The sequence below is a fragment of the Hippocampus zosterae genome, chromosome 11 (genome assembly GCF_025434085.1).
Source record: "Hippocampus zosterae strain Florida chromosome 11, ASM2543408v3, whole genome shotgun sequence".
Taxonomy (NCBI): Eukaryota; Metazoa; Chordata; class Actinopteri; order Syngnathiformes; family Syngnathidae; genus Hippocampus; species Hippocampus zosterae.
In genome coordinates this window covers 22,931,792-22,951,654 of record NC_067461.1, presented here as the reverse complement: position 1 = coordinate 22,951,654, position 19,863 = coordinate 22,931,792, and the positions used below count along the sequence as shown (strand labels likewise).

Sequence of the window (19,863 nt, the reverse complement as noted above, 5' to 3'; positions counted from 1 at the left end):
TTGTATAACACAACAGGGTTTTTTTCGTCATATGGGGGGGGGGGGGGCAGTAGAATGGGAATGGTGTTAATGCATGAAGATTTTTTCACATTAGGGGGTATTTTCGCCTATGGAGGTTTCGTTCTAGAGGAGTTTGACTGTAAACAGAACAAATAAGTTATTAATACATGTACAGCAGAGGTGATTGCTCTAAGACTGCAAGGGAAGCCCAGTTTCCCCTAAAATGTCAAAAAGTCAGTGATCAAATATATGTGTGAACGTACAATTGTGTGGACATGTCATTGACTAAATATGCGCTCCAACGCGCTCAACTTTTGTTCCGAATCAGCTTCTTTTTACCAGTTACGATGCGACTCTCTTCTCATTCATTCCTGCAACTTCACCGTGCTGTGTAGATGCTTAGCGTCTACAGCACTGGGCATTTTGAGAGTTCAGTGTAGGTTGTCCCAATGCATTAAAACGAGACGAGTCATTGGATAAAAGCTGGTTTTGTCCCGCCCATCGGACGCTCAGCGTCTCTGGGAGTCTATGGACAGTGGGCATTTATAGGCTGGCCCGTAAGGTCAGCTTTTCTGCATGATGATTGGACGATCTGTCTGAGGCTGAATCTAATTTTGATTAACAGCGAAATGAGCCGATCACCGATCTTATGGTGAAGGCATCCTTTTCATTTTTTTTGAAAAGGAACGGAGACTAGAATTCACGTATAAATAAACGGACGCATTTCATGATGTAGGCCAAAATTGAGCTTCCCCTCCTTGACAGACCAGCATCTGCCACTGATGTACAGAATACAGAGTTAAACAAAAAGAAGAGCCTGAGGATTTTAGACAAAAATTCCAAATAAAGAACATATAGCCAGAGTCTTAACTGGTTTCTTGAAATCACGTACTGCTTAGTTTCTGCTTCAAAAATTAGGAAAAGAAGGTTTGATCATTTAGATTTGTGGATATGGAATTTAACTAGAACAATAGTTAACTTTTTTCATCATTTTTGAAGAAGCCAAACAGTATATTTTTCCAGTAAAGAATAAAGTCAGAGTCAATATAATCAAGAATAATCAGGGATAGGCGGCCCAGTAGACGAATGGTTAGCACGTCGACTTCACAGTGCAGAGGTATCGGGTTCAATTCCAGCTCCGGCCTTCCTGTGTGGAGTTTGCATGTTCTCCCCGTGCTTGCGTGGGTTTCCTCCCACATTCCAAAAACATGCATGGTAGGCTGACTACACTCTCCAAATTGTCCCTAAGTGTGAGTGTGAGCGCGAATGGTTGTCTGTTTCTGTGTGCCCTGTGATTGGCTGGCAACCAGTTCAGGGTGTCCCCCGCCTATTGGCCGAAGACAGCTAGGGAAGGCTCCAGCACTCCCTGGGACCTGAGTGAGGAGAAAGCGGTTCGGAAAATGAACGAATAAATCGGGATATAGCTTTCCAAAATTTGTTGGTATCAGGACATTGCCAGAACAAGTGAATCGTCGTTTCAGGGGACATTCCACAAAACAAACAATCAACACAGATGTCTTTCTTGAAGATAATGTGTATCATTTTAAAAGAGATTTCCCTGACGTTATTAGTCAGAAGGTATTTGTATGGAAGAGACCATATTTTTTCCAGCGTAGACTATCACCAAAACCAGACCAGTAAGAAATAATGTTCGGGGTTGTCAAGATATCTTTTGAAACAGCAAACTTCGAACTGATCATGTTAGACGGGATTTGCCAATAGCAGTCATTTTGGGGTTGGTAAGCGGGTTGTTGACACCCTACATACTCGTACCCTCAACGGAAGGTGCAGTTAAGGGCTACAATTGAATTGAATACAACTTTATTGTCAAATGTGCTGTACTACTGTATGTGTACCATACAGCACAGATGAAATTTCTTCCCTCTCAACATAAAACAAGAGGAGCCACTGCGGGTGTCCGCGCCGCCACCAAAAGAAAAGCCAACCAAAAAAATGACAAAAATAATACAAAACAACACATGAGACAGACAATCATGCACTCTTAACCACTTTCCTGCATACACTTTCTTGTCTGAAGCAGTTACAGATGAAAGAGGAGCGATTCAAAGTGTCCTTTTCACCAGTGGATCAAAGACATCATGCTGCAATGTGCACACGTCTGCTACAAGCCATGTTGAAAGCAACAAGAAGCTGTAGCATCCATTAACGAAAAAGAGAGATTGGCTCTCTTCTCCTGTCCCATGTAAATCCGCTTCAATTCCTAGCCGGGACTCCCAGTTCCACAGACGCATTGGCGCTCTCCGCTGACGCTCCTTTCTTCTCATCGTCGGCTCCTCAACTCATGCATCCATCCAGCCGCACACTGTCCATTAGCACCGACCTTTTCGCAGAACAAAGCGGGGCTGTGAAAATGTTGCCTACTTCAGGCGCAAGACACAAGCGCCCCGGAGATGTCCGGCAACGACTCCCAATCAAAAAAATCAGTGCTGGTACGTGTGTGCTGCCGAGAAGGCGCAACCGCCAAGCACAGATTCTTCTTCTTTGGCGAATGTCGTGGCCAAAAATGCTGAAAACAGTCCACATCAGGTCCGCACAAAGTAACAACACCATGTGACAAAACAAAGACTAAAACAACAAAAACCGCAAGGGTCTTCAAGAGCACTTGCCGACGGCTGCCTATTCGGGTGCGATACAAGGGTGGAAGTGCAAATATTTGGACAGTTTTCCAAACATTGTAGAATTAGAACGATCCTATCCTCCAAGTGCTTCTCGGTCATTATGTCGGTGAGGATAGTCACGGAAATTTCCTAGGTCAAAAAAAGAATTCAAGCAGGCTCTGGAGTGCACTTTTCTCAGTCATAAATTTGAAAAGTCCGACTTGCTACCTTTTTAGAATGCAGCAAAAGTCCGTGATGTATGCAATTAACCCATTTCACCCCACCGGTCGCATTTGTGAAGGACAGCAATGATTTAATTTCCAGGGCTCAAAATTTTGTTGTTGTTGATTACTTAAAAGGGCTACCAACGACACCTGCTTTTGACATTTAAATGTGGGAAAATTTGGGGATTACATTTTTTGGTTTGTTTATTGAACATAAAACATATACAGTAATAATTTGACAGAAAATAAGGTAAATAAAATCGTAAAAAGAAAGAAATCAGTCTTCATTCAACAGTTATTATGGTCAAGGGAGTATGAAGAAGTAAAAAACGTATCTAGTCGTACCCCGTTATGTGTTTATATCTAATAAATCATTTTTATATCAATCAGAAAAGAAAAAAGTAAGAACAAATACGTCTCCATTAAGGCTCATACTTTACCCTTAACCGTGATATTTTTTGGGGTTAATTCTCCTTGACTATTCAAGGTTTTCTTATCTTATTTTACCTGTCTTTCCACTGCAAAACACTCCAGTCCAGTAGATCGCGGTAGTGCACCAAAAGTTGGTTTTCTCACCGCCATATAAAATTCACAAAAGAGCATGAGGAGGAAGAAAAAATAAGTGAAGGAGGAAGTAGTAGTTGAGCAGTTTAACAACACATAATTACATATTTTGACAGAATGTCTTTGTTTCAAGTAAACAGGTAGGAATGAGTGGTCGTTTACTAAAGGTGTTTTATGTCTTACCCTCGTTTGAGCAAACTTAAGGAGCTATTCGTGACACGTAGATCCAATTCATGTAAATTTGCCATGTGAAACGTGCCCGAGTTTAATTTAGAACGGATCCCGGTTCCATTTCGGGTGGAAATGGGTATTTAAAATGTATTCGCACCCCATAGACACGTCCTAATTATTCAGGTTGGGTCTGTTCTTGCAGTTCTACTTCCGAGAAGACTTTCATGTACCGCACTTAGAACGTTTTGTTCATAGACTCATTTATGCAGACTTGCGGCAACTGCGCGACCCTCGTGGACACAAGCGGTTCAGATAATGGTTACAATACAAAAAAAAGTGTTATATAGAGCTGTCACAACAGCTGAAGCTTTCACAAAGCGCTTACAGAACGTCTTCAAAATGTGATCACCTTTACTTACTTTTTACGCCTTATAATACGAATCAATACTTTTATGGATGTACGTCATTTGATCAGAGCTGATCAAATAATAGAATTGATTATCCTGATCGGAAAAATAATAGCTCACACGCTGATGTACCATTCCCGGGGTGAACTGCGGATTGACTATCTTGCCCATACATTTAACATTTCATGTTTAATGGATAGAACCTGACCGGTGTTAGGGCTACTGCCTAATAAGTACAGTCCCACGAAGTGTTTGTATTTTAGTCACTCTTAATTGTGTTTTCACATATTCTATTCATTGTTGAGTGTTTTTTCAAGCAAAAATGAAAAACTCTGATCAAATAACCAAAATTTAGTTGTTGTGAATAACGGCATCGCTCGGAAAAGAGAGGCACTAATTTGATGATCCGTCATGCATGAGCCTTACAGTGCCAATTTATTTGTTGCACATCTTGGAAATATGATGTTGTCAACACGAATAAGACTTAATCTTTGGTGGCTCTGTGGTTATGTCTTGTTTTCAACAAAAGAAATTGGAAATGTTATAAGTCCCATCCCCTGCTATTGGGTTCTACCATTTACCTGTGCTTAAGGAAATGCTTTCACCTGTTTTTTATATAAGGCAAGATTTTTTTGATTTTTTTTTTTTTTAGTGGGGGGCAAAATCTTATTTTAAAGCCATATTGTCCAGTTTTAGGATAATTTTAAAGTTGGTTAGCTTTCACACATCTCAGTAAAACTCAAGATTTCTTATTTATTTGAGATTTTTTTTAAACACACTAAATATTTCTGGTGTTTTGATATGTTTCACGCAGGTATTTTGGAGATGAGTTAGATGGAAGTACTTCAAAAGAGTCCCGGTCCCTGGCGTTACTTGCCCAACTGCATCAGAAGGCCAAAGAGAAGCAGAAGCAAGGTTCCACAGAGGACAGAATACACTGTTCTGAACCACATGCAGATCATCTTGATGTTAGAAAGAAAAGAAAAGCTGACAATGTCAGCAGCCAAGAAAATCCAAGTCATAAGAAAAAAAAATCAAAGGATCCACTCATGAATGTTTCCGCCAATATTCATACAGAGCCTGTTGAGGATGAAGAGAAGAGAAGAGAGAAAGTTGGGAATAAAACGAAAAACAATATCCAGTCAGGTGTGTGCTGGCTTTTTATCCACCTTGCATTTTCAGCAGCAGAAAACTACAATGCTTGTTAATCCTAACATGATTACATGTGTTGGTTTGTTACTTTTCAGACTGCGTAGTTAATAGACTTTCAGAGCCTAGTGCCATTGGTAGAGATGGAGAGGTTGAAGAGACAGATGATAATATTCCGAAAGAAACCTCGGGGAACTCTTCTTTTCCATCCGGTTTCACAGTTCTGGGAGGGTTTGAAAACAAACCAGCTCAAAAGGTACAGTGAGTTGATGATGCTCAGTAAAGCATCTTGTGTGTTAATGTTCCAAATTGTAACTCGTATGAAAAGTAAAAAGTGTCCTCACTTTGTTTCTTGCCCATGATTGGCACGTATAAGTATGTAGAATGTTACTGTAAATTACTGTAACACTCTTCAATTCGTGCCATTTGAAGAATCTAATGTCAAATACACCATCCAGTGTGCATGCACACCTTTTTTCGCTTTGTTATAATGGTGCTTTACCACTTCACAGGTTCATAGAGTCCTGCCTCAGTGGCTGGCTGAGCCTGATGTTATCCCCCGAGACATGAAAAGTAAACTGGTGACTTGCTCTGACATCAGAGGACTTAGTGTGTCGCTGCTAAAACAGCTGCACAATCATGGAATTCAGCACTTCTTTCCAGGTGACTGTAAATTTGAGGTTTGTTTGGAACACGTTTAGTACTTAACGTGTAGATGTTGCTCATGTGACCTTTCTTCACAGTACAAGCAGAGGTCATCCCAGCCATCTTGGAGGGTGCACAGAATGGACTACTGGTCGGACAAGCTGGCTATGAGCTCAGAGATTTTTGTGTTTCTGCTCCAACAGGCAGTGGCAAGACTCTGGCTTATGTCATCCCTGTAATACAAGTGAGCTGCCCACAAGCAAAATTACTTCTACCATGCAGCACATTTCAAGTACTGCTGTCTAATTATTCCTCTTTTTTTCCCTTTCCGCATTACACACTGGTTCTCTTAACTACTCTCGTCATTTAGTCATTAAATCGGGAACGATATCCCAATGCACTGTAGGACACCATATACAGTCACCGTGATCTGTAAGGGATCTTTCTAATTATGTTTCAGAAGAATAGGAATTTTTCTAATGGTATTGAGGATTCATTGATGCCTGTGGGTTTGAGATCTAGAAGCACTATTGTTCCTAAGTCCTCCTCTTCGAACGATGCTGTCGCTAAGGAAGTGTGTTGTGTTGAACAACATTCAGATTTTGCCACCAATCTTTTAGAAACTGAAAGCTACTTTTTGGGTACAGAGTTACATGTGAAGGGCGACCAGTTTCATACACACTTCCAACATAACATACTTGCTCAAATTACCCAACATAATTGTATGTTATTAATAATTAATGATATTTGCTTGTGTTAATGATTTCTCACAGTAATTGGGAAATGGATAAATATCAATATGCAACATTTTTTTCCATATAAATCTCTGCTAATGGTCACATTTTCAAATGACCACTTCAACAACATTCCTAGGAAATCACAATGTCCCATCATTGAACTAAAAGTGTCAATGCTTCACGATCTTGTTAAAAGGTTTGTCAAAAACAGGAGACAAATAGTCAGGCACATTAATTTCAAACACTCTTCTGCGAATAGCCCAGTAAATTATTCTTGTTGTATTGTGTATAATTTTTAGAACAAAATTATATTGCTTGAATTTGCAGGCATCCATATTTTCATTTGAATGTAAAACGTATAGGGAAAGGATACTTGCTATTCACATGGAATATAAAGTGCGACGGGCCATCAATAACAATTTTCTGCAAACAATTGATGCTGCCTGCCTGATGCTGATTGCCAATACCACTAGTTCAAACAACAAATGTACCACAAGCAATGGTCCCAAAATCCTTTCATAATAATTAAAATGCTAACAAAAATCTTCAGACATTGTTGTACCCTTTATTAAATACATTAAAAAGCCTATAGCTAAGCATGCACAAAACCATTGTACAGTACCTGTGTGTACGGTATATCAAGACCCAGGCTCATCCTCGGGCACAGGATTTAATAGGATTTCTAATAGTCACTTGTATTCATGCTATTCACAGCATTTATAGTGATTACAAACGTTTTTAAAACAAAGCACACATACACCACCAGGACACAACATCTGTGTGAATTTGCACTTGTGTTGGGTGTGTCTGGGTGAAATAAGTTATTAGTTTGCCCTTGAGTGGTGAAGGTCCTATTTAGCTGACTGAACCTTGTGTGTTATCCTTGATTGTTGTGAGTCACGAACTGCTCCACTGTTGTGCAGCCCATCGACCCCTGCATTCTTCTTGATCTTCAGCTTTATGAAGAGCCGTCTCACATCCCGTTCGTGGATCACCAGGGCAGGGAAAGCGGGTCAGGGGTGTGAATGAGGTCGTTTCTGATGGGGGGTGGGCAGGTGTGTGAAGAGAAGGTGTCCTTTTCAAATCTGCAGAAAAACATTTTTCATCGCCGGCCAGTCCCTTTATTGTTCATTGCTCGGTGGGATGCTCTCCTGTAGTTTGTAACTGCTTTCTGGTCATTCCACACGGATGCAATTGTTAGCAGGAAACTGTTTTTTCAGGCTTTCTGCATTGCTTCGCTTCCATCCTTCCATTTTCTAATCCTTTTATCCTCGCAAGGGTCGTAGGTGTGCTGGACCCAATCCCAGCTTTCTTCAGGCAGTCGACGGGGTAAAGCCTGAACCGTTTGCAAGCCAGTCTCAGGGCACACATCGACGAACAAACATTTGCGCAGGTTTTGGTGAAGCTCGACACGGCAGAATGTGCATATGTTTTGTTGGTCCTTATGAGAAGTTCATCCATCCTGTTTGGCAGAGAATATTGATTAGCAAATGGGAGCGGGGTTCCAGCTCAATTAGCTTGATGAGCACGCTGGCTCATTTCCACCTTCTCCTCCGGCGCTGTCTCCATACTCCGTAAGGTCCTACCGCCCAGCTAGCTATTATCTCAGAAAAACCTTGTGTATTTGTGTGTGTGTGTTATTGATGGGAATTCCGGCTCCTTTTAGAGAGCCGGCTCTTTTGGCCCGGCTCCCTAAAAAGAGCCGTCTCTTTCGGCTCCCAAATGGCTCCTCAGTTTTTTTGTTAATTAATTTAATACCAAAAATAACGGAATATTATGTGTAAAATGAAGTACTAATGCAAAAATAGACATTATATCAAATATTTATTATTTCTATGGCTTTATTTATATTCTTTTGAACATACTCAACATGGAGTGCTACAAAAATAAAAACAAAGTACAAAGACCCATCTCAAAACAAGGTCGTCAAAAAGTTCCAATCTCTGAATGTGTATATTTATAAGCTTTTAACTATTTACATAAAACAACATAAGTAAGCTTTGAATACCACACAACAAATTATAAATTAAAATTTGTAAAACAAAAAGAAAAAAAGCAGCATTCAGGTAAAGGGTTTAGCTTGTCTTTAGCGAAGATTGGCATGAAGAAAAACCAAGTGCCTCAGCTTTGAGGGGTTGATCCTGTTTCTCCTCTCTGTTTATATTTGCCCTGTTTTGGAGAAGATTCTCTCTGAGAGGACAGATGTTGCGACAACACACAGCCAACACAAAATGGATAAAAATCCCTTGCAATCATTTTACCCAGTTCCTCGTCAATTGTGTTCTGTTTTTCTGGTTTTATAGCTTTTTGCATAAAGTGGCTCATAGAGCTCTGGGTTGTACATGTAGGCAGTTGTGACATTGTAGCAGCAGCAACAGTTGCAGACACACTAGCACCTTCATTAATAGCTGGTTCCCTTGCTTGTCTTTTCTCTTCAAATTGTACTGATGGGTGGACATTTCTGATGTGCCTGTGCAGGTTATTTGTGGAGCCTGATCTATGGGATATTTTAACTTTGCACAGTCTACATCAGGGGTGCTCAAACTTTTTGGATCGAAGATCTACTTTTCGATCAACTAACCTCCCGGGATCTACCCTTCCCGGCACGCGCGCACGCACGTACACACACACACGCACACATGCACGCCCTGATAAGAAACAGCCTGAAACTGAGGCATGCGACGCACTTTTGCAGCCTGTTAACTATCGTAGCTCACACGTACCGTTTTAAAGTGCTTCCATGGGCCCTCCTAGATTCCTATTCTTTGCCCGTGCCCTCGGTGAATTGTACACAAAGCAAACTCTCAATGACAATAATGACTATAAAAGATAGAGCGCAACAGTTCTCATCACTGGCTGCAATTGCAGACTGCTGAGAGCTAAGAACTTCCGGTGCCACCATAAATTCAAGATTTACCTGCTTTATTTTATTTTTAAATATTTTTTGGGTGAAAATGAGACTGATAAGATGATTAGGGTGCAGTGTACATTAACACAAAAAATATATTAACATGTACAAAGACACACAAATGGTTGTTTGTTTTTTTTTCTCCTCGACACTCCTCGGATCTACTTGTAGATCAGAATCTACCTAATGAGCACCCCTGGTCTACACACTGCCTTTGAACTATCAATTAAATTGAAATGAGTCCATATTTCACTGCATTTCCTATCCATTTTCTCACCTTTCCACTTTCCACCGTGTAGTTTTTTTTCACTAACTAGCTCTCTCGTCTCCTCGTCTGTCTTGTTCGCTGCTCAGTGTGCTGCTGTGTGTGTCTCTTCTCTAACCCCTGCCCCTTCTCTAAACTGCAGCGTGTGTGTGTGTGTGTGTGTGTGTGTGTGTGTGTGTGTGTGTGTGTGTGTGTGTGTGTGTGTGTGTGTGTGTGTGTGTGTGTGTGTGTGTGTGTGTGTGTGTGTGTGTGTGTGTGTGTGTGTGTGTGTGTGTGTGTGCGTGTGCGTGTGCGTGTGCGTGTGCGTGTGCGTGTGCGTGTGCGTGTGCGTGTGCGTGTGCGTGTGCGTGTGCGTGTGCGCGCGAGTAACCATTCCCTTCCGGCTCCCATCGTTCACTTCAAAGATCGTTCACGGCACGTTCGCGAACGACACATCACTAGTGTGCGTGTGTGTTTTGACCAAAAAAAAGTCTGAAAGTACAATCCCTATGGCTTAGCAAGCCTTCTCTTGAATAAGTAAATGGTGTATGGTCCCCAAAAAAGAATGGAAAAAGACAAAGACAATACTGAGGAGCATATCACCGAGGCAGTCCCTGGGTCTGCGCCGTCTTGGTATGTGGTTCTCATGGTGGAATTTGCAACCTTGAGCCACTCCACCTTGCTCTCCACAACCATGGTCAAAATGATCCATCTGTCCATTTTCGAAAGCACGTGTCCAGTTCGTGTATGATTCTGTGTGCAAATATGTGACTATGACCCTCTCTAAAGTGAAACGGGCACCATGATGGTGTAGATCAAGTGCACTTCAATTACAATTTACCGATTAATCTTCCACCACTGTTTTGGAATGCCCCATAAAGATTGTGTTCTTCATCAACTCCGATTATGGGATTAAAATTTGTGGGATGCTTCGCCCCTTATCAGAATGTCAAGCAACCATTTGACTCAAGCTTCGAGGAAACTAACGGTGTTCTTTTTCCATCAGGTGCTGATGAAGAGGGTTGTATGTGAAGTCCGCGCCTTGGCTGTGTTACCGACCAAAGAGCTCACCCAGCAGGTCTTCTTCAGATGTTTTTCTGTACTCATAACAACATTAATGAGGCTAAATCTTTCCATGCTTTGGGAGTATGGCTGTTTTTTGTGTTTGTTTTTTTCAAATTGCACATGATTCAAAGGAGAATAATTCTCAAAATGAAAGTTTTTTTGGGGGGGGGGGCGGATTTAAGTGATGAATTTGTAGTGACTGGAAGCGTTTGTTACTTTTCGACTGTCTAGGTTTGCAAGGTTTTTGCAACATATGCTGAGGGAACCGCTCTGAGAGTGGTCATGCTGACAGGCCAGAAGTCATTTGAGGCAGAGGTAGCCTCGCTTTCTGAACAGAGGTGATGATAAAAGTCCAACTCACTTAAGAGCTGTAAAGATGACCCATGCTTTATAAATCCATTTTATTTCTTCCTTATTTTCTAGAGGCGGGATAAGACGATGCTTAGCTGACATTGTTGTGGCCACTCCCGGTCGACTTGTTGATCATATCAACAAGAATACGGGGATGTGTCTGGATCACCTCAGATTCCTTGTAGGTTCCCACAATTCAAGTGTTTATTTTCAAACTGCTGTTCTGATTTATTGTATTATTTGGGACAGATTATTGATGAGGCAGACAAGATGATTGACAGTATGCGTCAGTCTTGGCTCAGTCAAGTAGAAAAGGCAGTGTATGGAACGGCGGACCAGAGACCCCAGAACATCTTCAGGCAAAAAGCAGCCTTGTATGTCACAGCAGCTAGGTGAGTCATTACTGCAGTTATTACACACACAGTAGGTTTTGGGGATTTAAAAATAAATAAATAAATAAATTGAATCCGCCCTTTATGTGGCCTGTAACCAAAGCATTTCAATTGAAAAGAAATATACACGCTCTCAAACTAACAATTTTAATCCATGTAACCTTGTATTCGAATGAAACCGAATGACCAAACGGAATGAAAATGCTCCATATAACCACCAAAGTTGAAATAAAAAGGCCAAATCCAATTGGAATTTCATTCGGATTCACATCGGGGTTTGCATTTGTCAATTTGAACAGACACCACATAGGCTTCAGCCAGTCTGTGTCCGGTATGCGCAGTCTCTGTCTTAAAGTATAATAAGATATCCTTTATTCGTCCCACAATGGGGAAATTTACAGCCTCCAGCAGCAAGAATGTATGTAGAAAGGAGAAAGAGAAAAAAAAAACAACCATCTTTCAATTAAATACAATATGAACACAAATGGATAAATCGAAGTACTATTTACAATTTTCCTTCACATCATTTAATTATTATTATTATTATTATTATGATTGTTATTTTTTATTCATCAGCCAGACAGCAGTCGGTAGGAACGAGCGTCGGCATCTCTCCTTCTTGCAACGCGGGTGTAACAGTCTCTGGCTGAAGGAGCTACCAAGTGCTGTCAGGGCGGGCTGGAGGGGGTGTGAGGGACTGGCCATCATAGCTTTTAGCTTAGTTAGCATCCTTACCGTAAATGAATAGTGACTACCGTAAATTCCGGGCTACAGACCGCACCTGATTAAGAGCCGCATGCTCAGATTTCTGAAGAAAAATCTATTTTGTAATTATATGCGCCGCACCATCTTATAAACCGCTGGCCAATGAGTAGGCCTGGGTTTGCTTCTGCTCCAGGCGGCAGGGACGCAGGCGCTCCGCCTCTGGGTGAGGCCGCAGACGCGGTCCACCGTTGAAAAAAACGCAACAATTTCTTAAGGTTAAAATAATCTCCATATTTTTATGAGCATGATCAATGCATTTGCACAAAGAAATTACGCGGAAACACATAATAAGAGGCCAGACAAAGAGAGATCTTGATGCTCATTTGCATAATTAGAGGAGAAATACTGCAGCCCACTAGGCTTTAAATAGAATAATGCAAAACATATAAATGGGAAAAAATATATGAAATTATTTCTTTAGTCAGCCGCTTAAAAATGATCATCGGTGGCAGCTTTAGGCAGCTCAAAGCACAGGTAAAATGTGTTCTCTTCTTGTTTTCAGTATGACGGAGGAGTCACCTTTTTATTTACAGTCCGAGTGAGGGGCAAATCAAATGTCAGAGGGTCTTTTTGGTTGTCTTTTTACACTGGCTCAGTTCTTCTTGCCGGAGCCTCCACCTTCGCACCATTGACTCATCTATGCAAAGATTACGGGCAGCAGCTCGATTTCCTTCATTAACTGCCAGAGTGATCGCTTTTAGTTTAAAAGCTGCATCATATGCTTTTCGTCTGGTATTCTCCATGTTGATCACGGTTAGAAGAAAGACTGAAATAAGGAATTTGTGATTACCGGTAATGATAAAATTTCATTGAACCCCTGTGTACTACTCATTAATTTTATTGGTCGACTGTTGCACATTAACACACATTTTATCCCGCTATGGCAAAATAATAATAATAATACATTTTATTTATAAGCGCCTTTCAGGACACCCAAGTGATTTCAAGACACCAATGAGATTGTGATTCGTCATACAATCTCATTGGACCTCAGTGAACTACTCATTCATTTTATTGGTCCATGTTTTTCCCGCGATGGAAAAAAAAAAATTAAAAAGCTGCTTCATATTACACGCCGCAGTGTTGAAAGTGTGGGGAAAAAAGTAGCGGCTTGTAATCCGGAATTTACGGTATGTCGTTTACGCTCTTAAAAAAATGACGGCTTCCTACCAGACCTTCTTTGCGAAAGGAAACCTTGTTTTAAACTACTACCAATTTTATTTATCCAGCTGTAGCTTTCATCAAATGTCCAAACAATTCCATCTTGTGCGCTCAAAAGACAAATTAACAACCTTCCGTTAAATCTTGTGAGGCTTACATTAACAGTCATGTCACACGGCTATAAAACGGCTGCTCTGATTAATGTAGTGAGTGGCACATGTAATAAGTAGCTCAGAATAGATCACGTTACAAGCAAACAACTAACCACAGATTTTAAATCAAAATGATGAGCACCGTTATTCTCATCAGACATACCTTTTGGAATTATGGCCAAACATTTCAACCTTGGTTTTCAGCCCTTGTGACCATTTCGATTGTCTTTTAGCCAGGTACCGAACTTGCTCTTGATGCTGCGTCATCAATAGGTGAATAAGGAAACACTGGGAAATTGCCTTGAGTACCTTGAAGGTAAAAAGGTTGATCAGAAGCTCTTTGGTGTCATTAAAAAGAGAGAGAGAGAGAGACAGAGAAAAAAGTCATTGTTCAGACGCGTTGTCATTTCTGTATTCAGCCGAAAAATCCACCCATTTTCATCCATCTCGGAGGGCTGCCATTTTGCCCTGTGCTGCCACTTACTGTCAACTGAAAATTACAATACCGCACCGAAGAGCCTAGGTTTGAGAACGTCAAGTATTTCTGTGTTTAGTTACGTGGCAGAAGCTGAGCTATCAAACATGTAATACTTGTAATTGTAGGGATGTAATAACAATAACGATGACGGTGTGATATTAAAATACCATCATTGTCATGTTACGATATCAAAACCAGCACAGCTACGTCCTCCGTCCCAAAGAAATATTACTTTTCACTTGATTCAGGTGAACACATCATTGTGATCGACATGGACGATGCTACTTTCTGCCCATAAGCCGACAGAAACACATGACTGATCAAACAACTGGCCAAGCCCATTTCACTGCTATTAAATACAAAAACACATCCATCCATCCATCCATCATCTACCGCTTATCCGGGGCCGGGTCGCGGGGGCAACAGCTTTAGCAGGGAAGCCGAGACTTCCCTCTCCCTAGCTACTTCTTCCAGCTCTCCCCGGGGGATCCCGAGTCGTTCCCAGGCCAGCTGTGTGACATAGTCTCTCCAGCGTGTCCTGGGTCTTCCTCGGGGTCTCCTCCCGGTGGGACATGACCGGAACACCTCACTGGGGAGGCGCTCAGGGGGCATCCGAATCAGATGCCCAAGCCACCTCATCTGGCTCCTCTCGATGTGGAGGAGAAGCGGCTCGACTCTGAGCCCCTCCCGGATGACTGAGCTTCTCACCTTATCTCTAAGGGAGAGCCCGGACACCCTGCGGAGAAAACTCATTTCGGCCGCTTGTATCCGGGATCTCGTTCTTTCGGTCACGACCATAGCTCGTGACCATAGGTGAGGGTTGGGACGTAGATCGACCGGTAAATTGAGAGCTTCGCCCTTTGGCTCAGCTCCTTCTTCACCACGACAGACCGATACAACGTCCGCATCACAGCAGACGCTGCACCGATCCGCCTGTCGATCTCCCGCTCCCTCCTACCCCCACTCGTGAACAAGACCCCAAGATACTTGAACTCCTCCACTTGGGGTAAGATCTCCTCCCCGACCCGGAGGGGGCACTCCACCCTTTTCCGACTGAGGACCATGGTTTCAGATTTGGAGGTGCTGATTCTCAGCCCAACCGCTTCACACTCGGCTGCGAAACGCTCCAGTGAGAGTTGGAGAGCCCCGTTTGAAGGAGCCAACAGCACCACATCATCTGCAAAAAGCAGGGATGCAATACTGAGGCCCCCAAAACGGACCCCCTCAACGCTTCGGCTGCGCCTAGAAATTCTGTCCATAAAGGTTATGAACAGAATCGGCGACAAAGGGCAGCCTTGGCGGGGTCCTACCCCCACTGGAAACGATTCCGACTTACTGCCGGCAATGCGAACCAAACTCTGACATCGGTGGTATAGTGACCGAACAGCCCGTATCAGGGGGTTCGGTACCCCATACCCACGAAGCACCCCCCACAGAACTTCCCGAGGGACACGGTCAAACGCCTTCTCCAAATCCACAAAACACATGTAGACTGGTTGGGCGAATTCTCCCACATACCCTCAAGGACCCTGCAAAGGGTGTAGAGCTGGTCCACTGTTCCACGGCCGGGACGAAAACCACACTGCGCCTCCTCAATCTGAAGCTCGACTTCCTGACGGACCCTCCTCTCCAGCACTCCTGAATAGACCTTATCAGGGAGGCTGAGGAGTGTGATTTCATGCAATTTTTTTTGGGGGGGGGGGGGGTATGTTAAGCGTTTTATTTATTTATTTGTTTGTTTGTTTACATCATGAGTTTCCATACAGCATTGTGTGAGGTCTTTGCTCACTGCCCCACAATATCTTGATAATGATCATATCATGAAGTTCATATGCTGACGTTTGGTTTTGACAGTTGACTCACTTTCTCCATTATAGCTTGTCTCCTCAAATGCCACTTCAGAAACTGCTTTTCTCTGCCACACTCACCCAAAATCCAGAGAAATTGCAGCGGCTGGGCCTCCATCAGCCAAGACTTTTCAGATCTGCCAAGACTGAAAGTTGCCGTCACGTTCCTGAGCCAACTATGGACTTGCATGAACCTGAGCAGTTTGACTTCCCCCAAAGTCTGACGGTTAGTTTTCTGTGCATGGAGGCAAATGGATTGTCAAAATGTGTGTCTCTGAATCAATTGTTTGGATGTTTTTTTTATTTTTGTTTTGATTTATATCTATGTATATATATAGGAGTATTACCTGCCCTGTACGCTGAGTAAAAAACCTCTGATCATCCTTCATTTGATCCTGCGCTTGAAGCTCAGACCCATTCTTTGTTTTGTTAACTCCAGAATGACAGCTTACAGGTTAGCGAGAAACACTATTTTATGTGTTTGTGTCACTGTTAAGTATCAATGCTATTTAGTGTCTGAATATCTTTCCATCTGTTGGAATCAGACTTCACCTGCTGATACAACTCTTTGGTGCCGTTCAAGTCGCAGAGTTCTCCTCGAGGCTGTCTCCCAAAGAAAGAAAGAAGACGCTGAAAGAATTTGAACAAGGAAAGATACACCTGTAAGAATGCACAATCCTTGTCACACTCAGTGCGAGTTTAAAAACATTGTGACCATATTCAATCTAGACCCCTTGATACATATTCAACATTTCTTGATTTCTACTAAGCCTATCCACAAAATGAAATAGATGTAAATCATTGTTGTCTGAAATTATGTGTTAGTAATCCCGATTGCCTTTAAGAGCAATTTATTCGGACATCTATTAGCGTAATTAGGCACAAAATCAAATGGTAAACATAAGCATGGCACCATAACATGGTGGGGGCATGTAGTGGTGATGTGACCAGAGGTAATGGGTACTTTTTCTTCATTTTGATACAATGTCAATTACCTGTGCACTAAACTCCATTTTCAATTCATTTAAAGACCAGAACAAAGCTTTTCTGAAGAAAATAGTCAGCAGAACATAATGTAAGAAATTCTAATCAACAGATAAAATGCGTGTGTTTTCATAATAAGACCACCCACCATAACAAAATACTAAAAAGTGGGGATGAGGCTTAAATTATCCACATCTTAAATGGGGTCTATGCACATAATCTCCATTTGTGGAACATATGCTTCATTATTTTCAACCCTTGTTGAACTAACCTTCACAGACAATTCAATTCAATGGCATAGGAACACTAACAGGGAAACAACCCAATGGGGAATATAAAGAAACTGTAACACGATATACAGTAAAAGGCACATCAGATTGTAGGGCGCACTGTCAGCTTTTGAGAAAATTGATTGCTTTTAGGTGTGCCTTGTAGTGTGGAAAATACAGTAATAATAAAAAAAAAAAAACTTTGAGAAATCCGTGCCTCAAATGGCATCTTAGTGGGCAGGCACGGCCCCCTATGGCCCGCCCAATAAGACGGGTCCGACATATGGTGTGGGACGGGACAGGAGCATGCAACACAGCCAGCTTTTTTAACCGGCTGGATTGAATTACAAACAGCTGTTCAAATGTCAACAAAGATAAGATTTAGCTGCCAACACAACCAGCGTTGGCCACTAGACTGACTGGCAATGTGGAAACTTTTTTGGACAGTGGACGAATGGTCCTCCTCTTGTCCGCTTTGAAGCAAAGTGAAGTCACTCCCTCCCGCATACAAACACGGTGAACATGCACCTGACATGCGGCCCGTCGTTATATTTCACATTCGGTCGAGCGATATCAATTGGTCTGGCTAGGGGCGGCCTCAACACAATTTTGAACGCAGATAACGTCCCAACTTCGTTGGAATTTGGTTTATATTAGCACAGGGGTACCAACAAATTTTTCACTTTGTGTATTTAATGCCATGGGCCAGATTATTAAAAAAAATCCATCCACCTACGATATGCACTCAATGTCCAACATGATGCACATATACACAGTCTCATTTGTAACGATCCGTCTTCCATTGGGTTTTGAAGGTTGATTAGCACGGATGCAGCGGCCAGAGGCATTGACATCGCTGGGGTCAAATGTGTTGTGAACTATGATGCACCACAGTACATCAGGACATACATTCACAGGTGAGCCCTCGTATGCTGAGAGGCTGTGAAAGTAATCCTGCATTCAATTGCTTGACTTTTTTTTTCATCCTTAAATGGTGGTTTCATCATTTCCCCTTTTCTTGTCTCAGAATTGGAAGAACTGCAAGAGCTGGAAAACCCGGCCTGGCCTTCACCTTTCTGCTTGGAATACAGGTTGAACACATCCACGTTAATACATGTCTCCCTCACAACATGTTACGGATATTTGTCTTTAGTATGACATTTCACAATGCACCTGAAATACACTTATCATGAGGTGAACTTGATTTGACAGTTTCTAAATGTTGTGTCGGATGTGTCTTAACTTCCAGCAGAGGCTTCGTCGAACCCATGAGACCGATTCACCAAACCAAGTTTAAGAAACCATTGATCTAGCCATTAAGTGTGATTAACTCTGGAGAGACTGGAAGAGTCACAGAAATGCATGGATTCAACAAAATGTATTGGTTGATTCATGGATCTCTAACCTCTTGTGAATTTTGCCCTCGAGTTCCAGATATAACAAATAGATATGCAAAAAGTACTGTATCTCGATCACCGCTGGTCTAGAAAATTTGGCATTTGGCGACAAATTTGTGATCAAGGCTAATACTCCCAACAGTCAGTTTTGGACCTGACCTGGCTTATAAAGCAGGCAGGTAACAAGGCTAGATTTGAGACGAGTGAGACTCGTGAGGATCTCCGGGTCCTCCAAACCCCTCTTCTGCAATAAGCTGTCTCCTCAGGTTGTCCAAATAACTGGCTGAATCAAAGTTTCTGTTGTTCCCTCAGGAGCAGAACTTCCTTCAGATGGTGACTGAAGCGGGGAGTTTGGGTATCCGAAAGCACATAATTAAATCTGAAAACCTGAAGAGTTTGGAAGATCGATATGAACAAACGCTACGGGAGCTTGCTACTGTCATTAAGGTAGTATTACTGAATGTTAATGGAATTCATTCAAATTAATGAGTGTAACAGTTCATTGGGTGTAAAAGGTCCACACAGAAAAAAAATAAACTAACATAAACAATTTAAGAAGTAATACAATATTAATTTCCGAGTGCAAATATACATTCACTCTCTCGGGACCAAAAAGTTAAAACTTGAAAGATTGTCCCACAAGAAAGCAGCTTCACATTCTGCTCGTGCAGATTCTAGGAGAGCCAACAAGCATATCTCACCTTGAGAAACTAGTGCTCTGGCAGTTTAGTAAGGCTGCACAGATTCTCCAAGGTACGATGGTTTCTGACCATTTAAAGTGAGGAGGAGGATTTGCAATTAAAATCTGAATTTTACACAAAACCCATGCACTCGATCAATATGATCAGTGCTCAAGCTAGTTTTTTGGACCAGCTCAACAGCTGTTAATACCTAAAAAAAAAAATCAATCTTTAAGGTCACGGAGGAACAAAAACCAGAGAATACAGGTACAACAATTTTATTCTCTTGCTCGCCAATAAGTTGCCTCTTCATTTTTTGCAGGAAGAAAACGCTAACTGGAGATGATGCCCTCTTTTGTGAGCTGACAGAAGATCGCTTTATGAATGGAAAGCGGTCTTTTATTGTTTAATGTTAATGCAAAATACAACACATTATTATGCTTTAACAGAACAGATTTATTTAATTTGCTGTCGGCCAAATTACGGCTTTGCCCATTCTCATATTGAGACTACAATACAAAGTAGTGTAGAAAGGTTTGTGAAACTGCCCCAATTTTAAATGAAAAACTGCTTAATTGCCAGACTGAATAAGAATCAATGTACAGTACATTGTGTGATTGGTTAATAAATCCTTTTTAAAGTGTGGTGAAATCAA

At 41.8% G+C, this 19,863-nt stretch overlaps 1 protein-coding gene across 1 annotated transcript; it reads left to right on the top strand.

Moving 5' to 3' along the window:
• Nucleotides 1–3,401: 3,401 nt before the first annotated feature.
• On the top strand, nucleotides 3,402–19,863 carry ddx51 (DEAD (Asp-Glu-Ala-Asp) box polypeptide 51). The gene is made up of 16 exons (XM_052081072.1): nucleotides 3,402–3,546; nucleotides 4,799–5,130; nucleotides 5,232–5,389; nucleotides 5,646–5,796; nucleotides 5,877–6,022; nucleotides 10,674–10,745; nucleotides 10,964–11,070; nucleotides 11,156–11,264; nucleotides 11,333–11,475; nucleotides 15,909–16,104; nucleotides 16,217–16,332; nucleotides 16,424–16,540; nucleotides 17,947–18,048; nucleotides 18,159–18,222; nucleotides 18,841–18,975; nucleotides 19,531–19,863. Exons 1-16 carry the CDS (start codon nucleotides 3,524–3,526, stop codon nucleotides 19,552–19,554), a joined length of 1,995 nt encoding a protein of 664 aa, XP_051937032.1. The 5' UTR covers nucleotides 3,402–3,523; the 3' UTR covers nucleotides 19,555–19,863.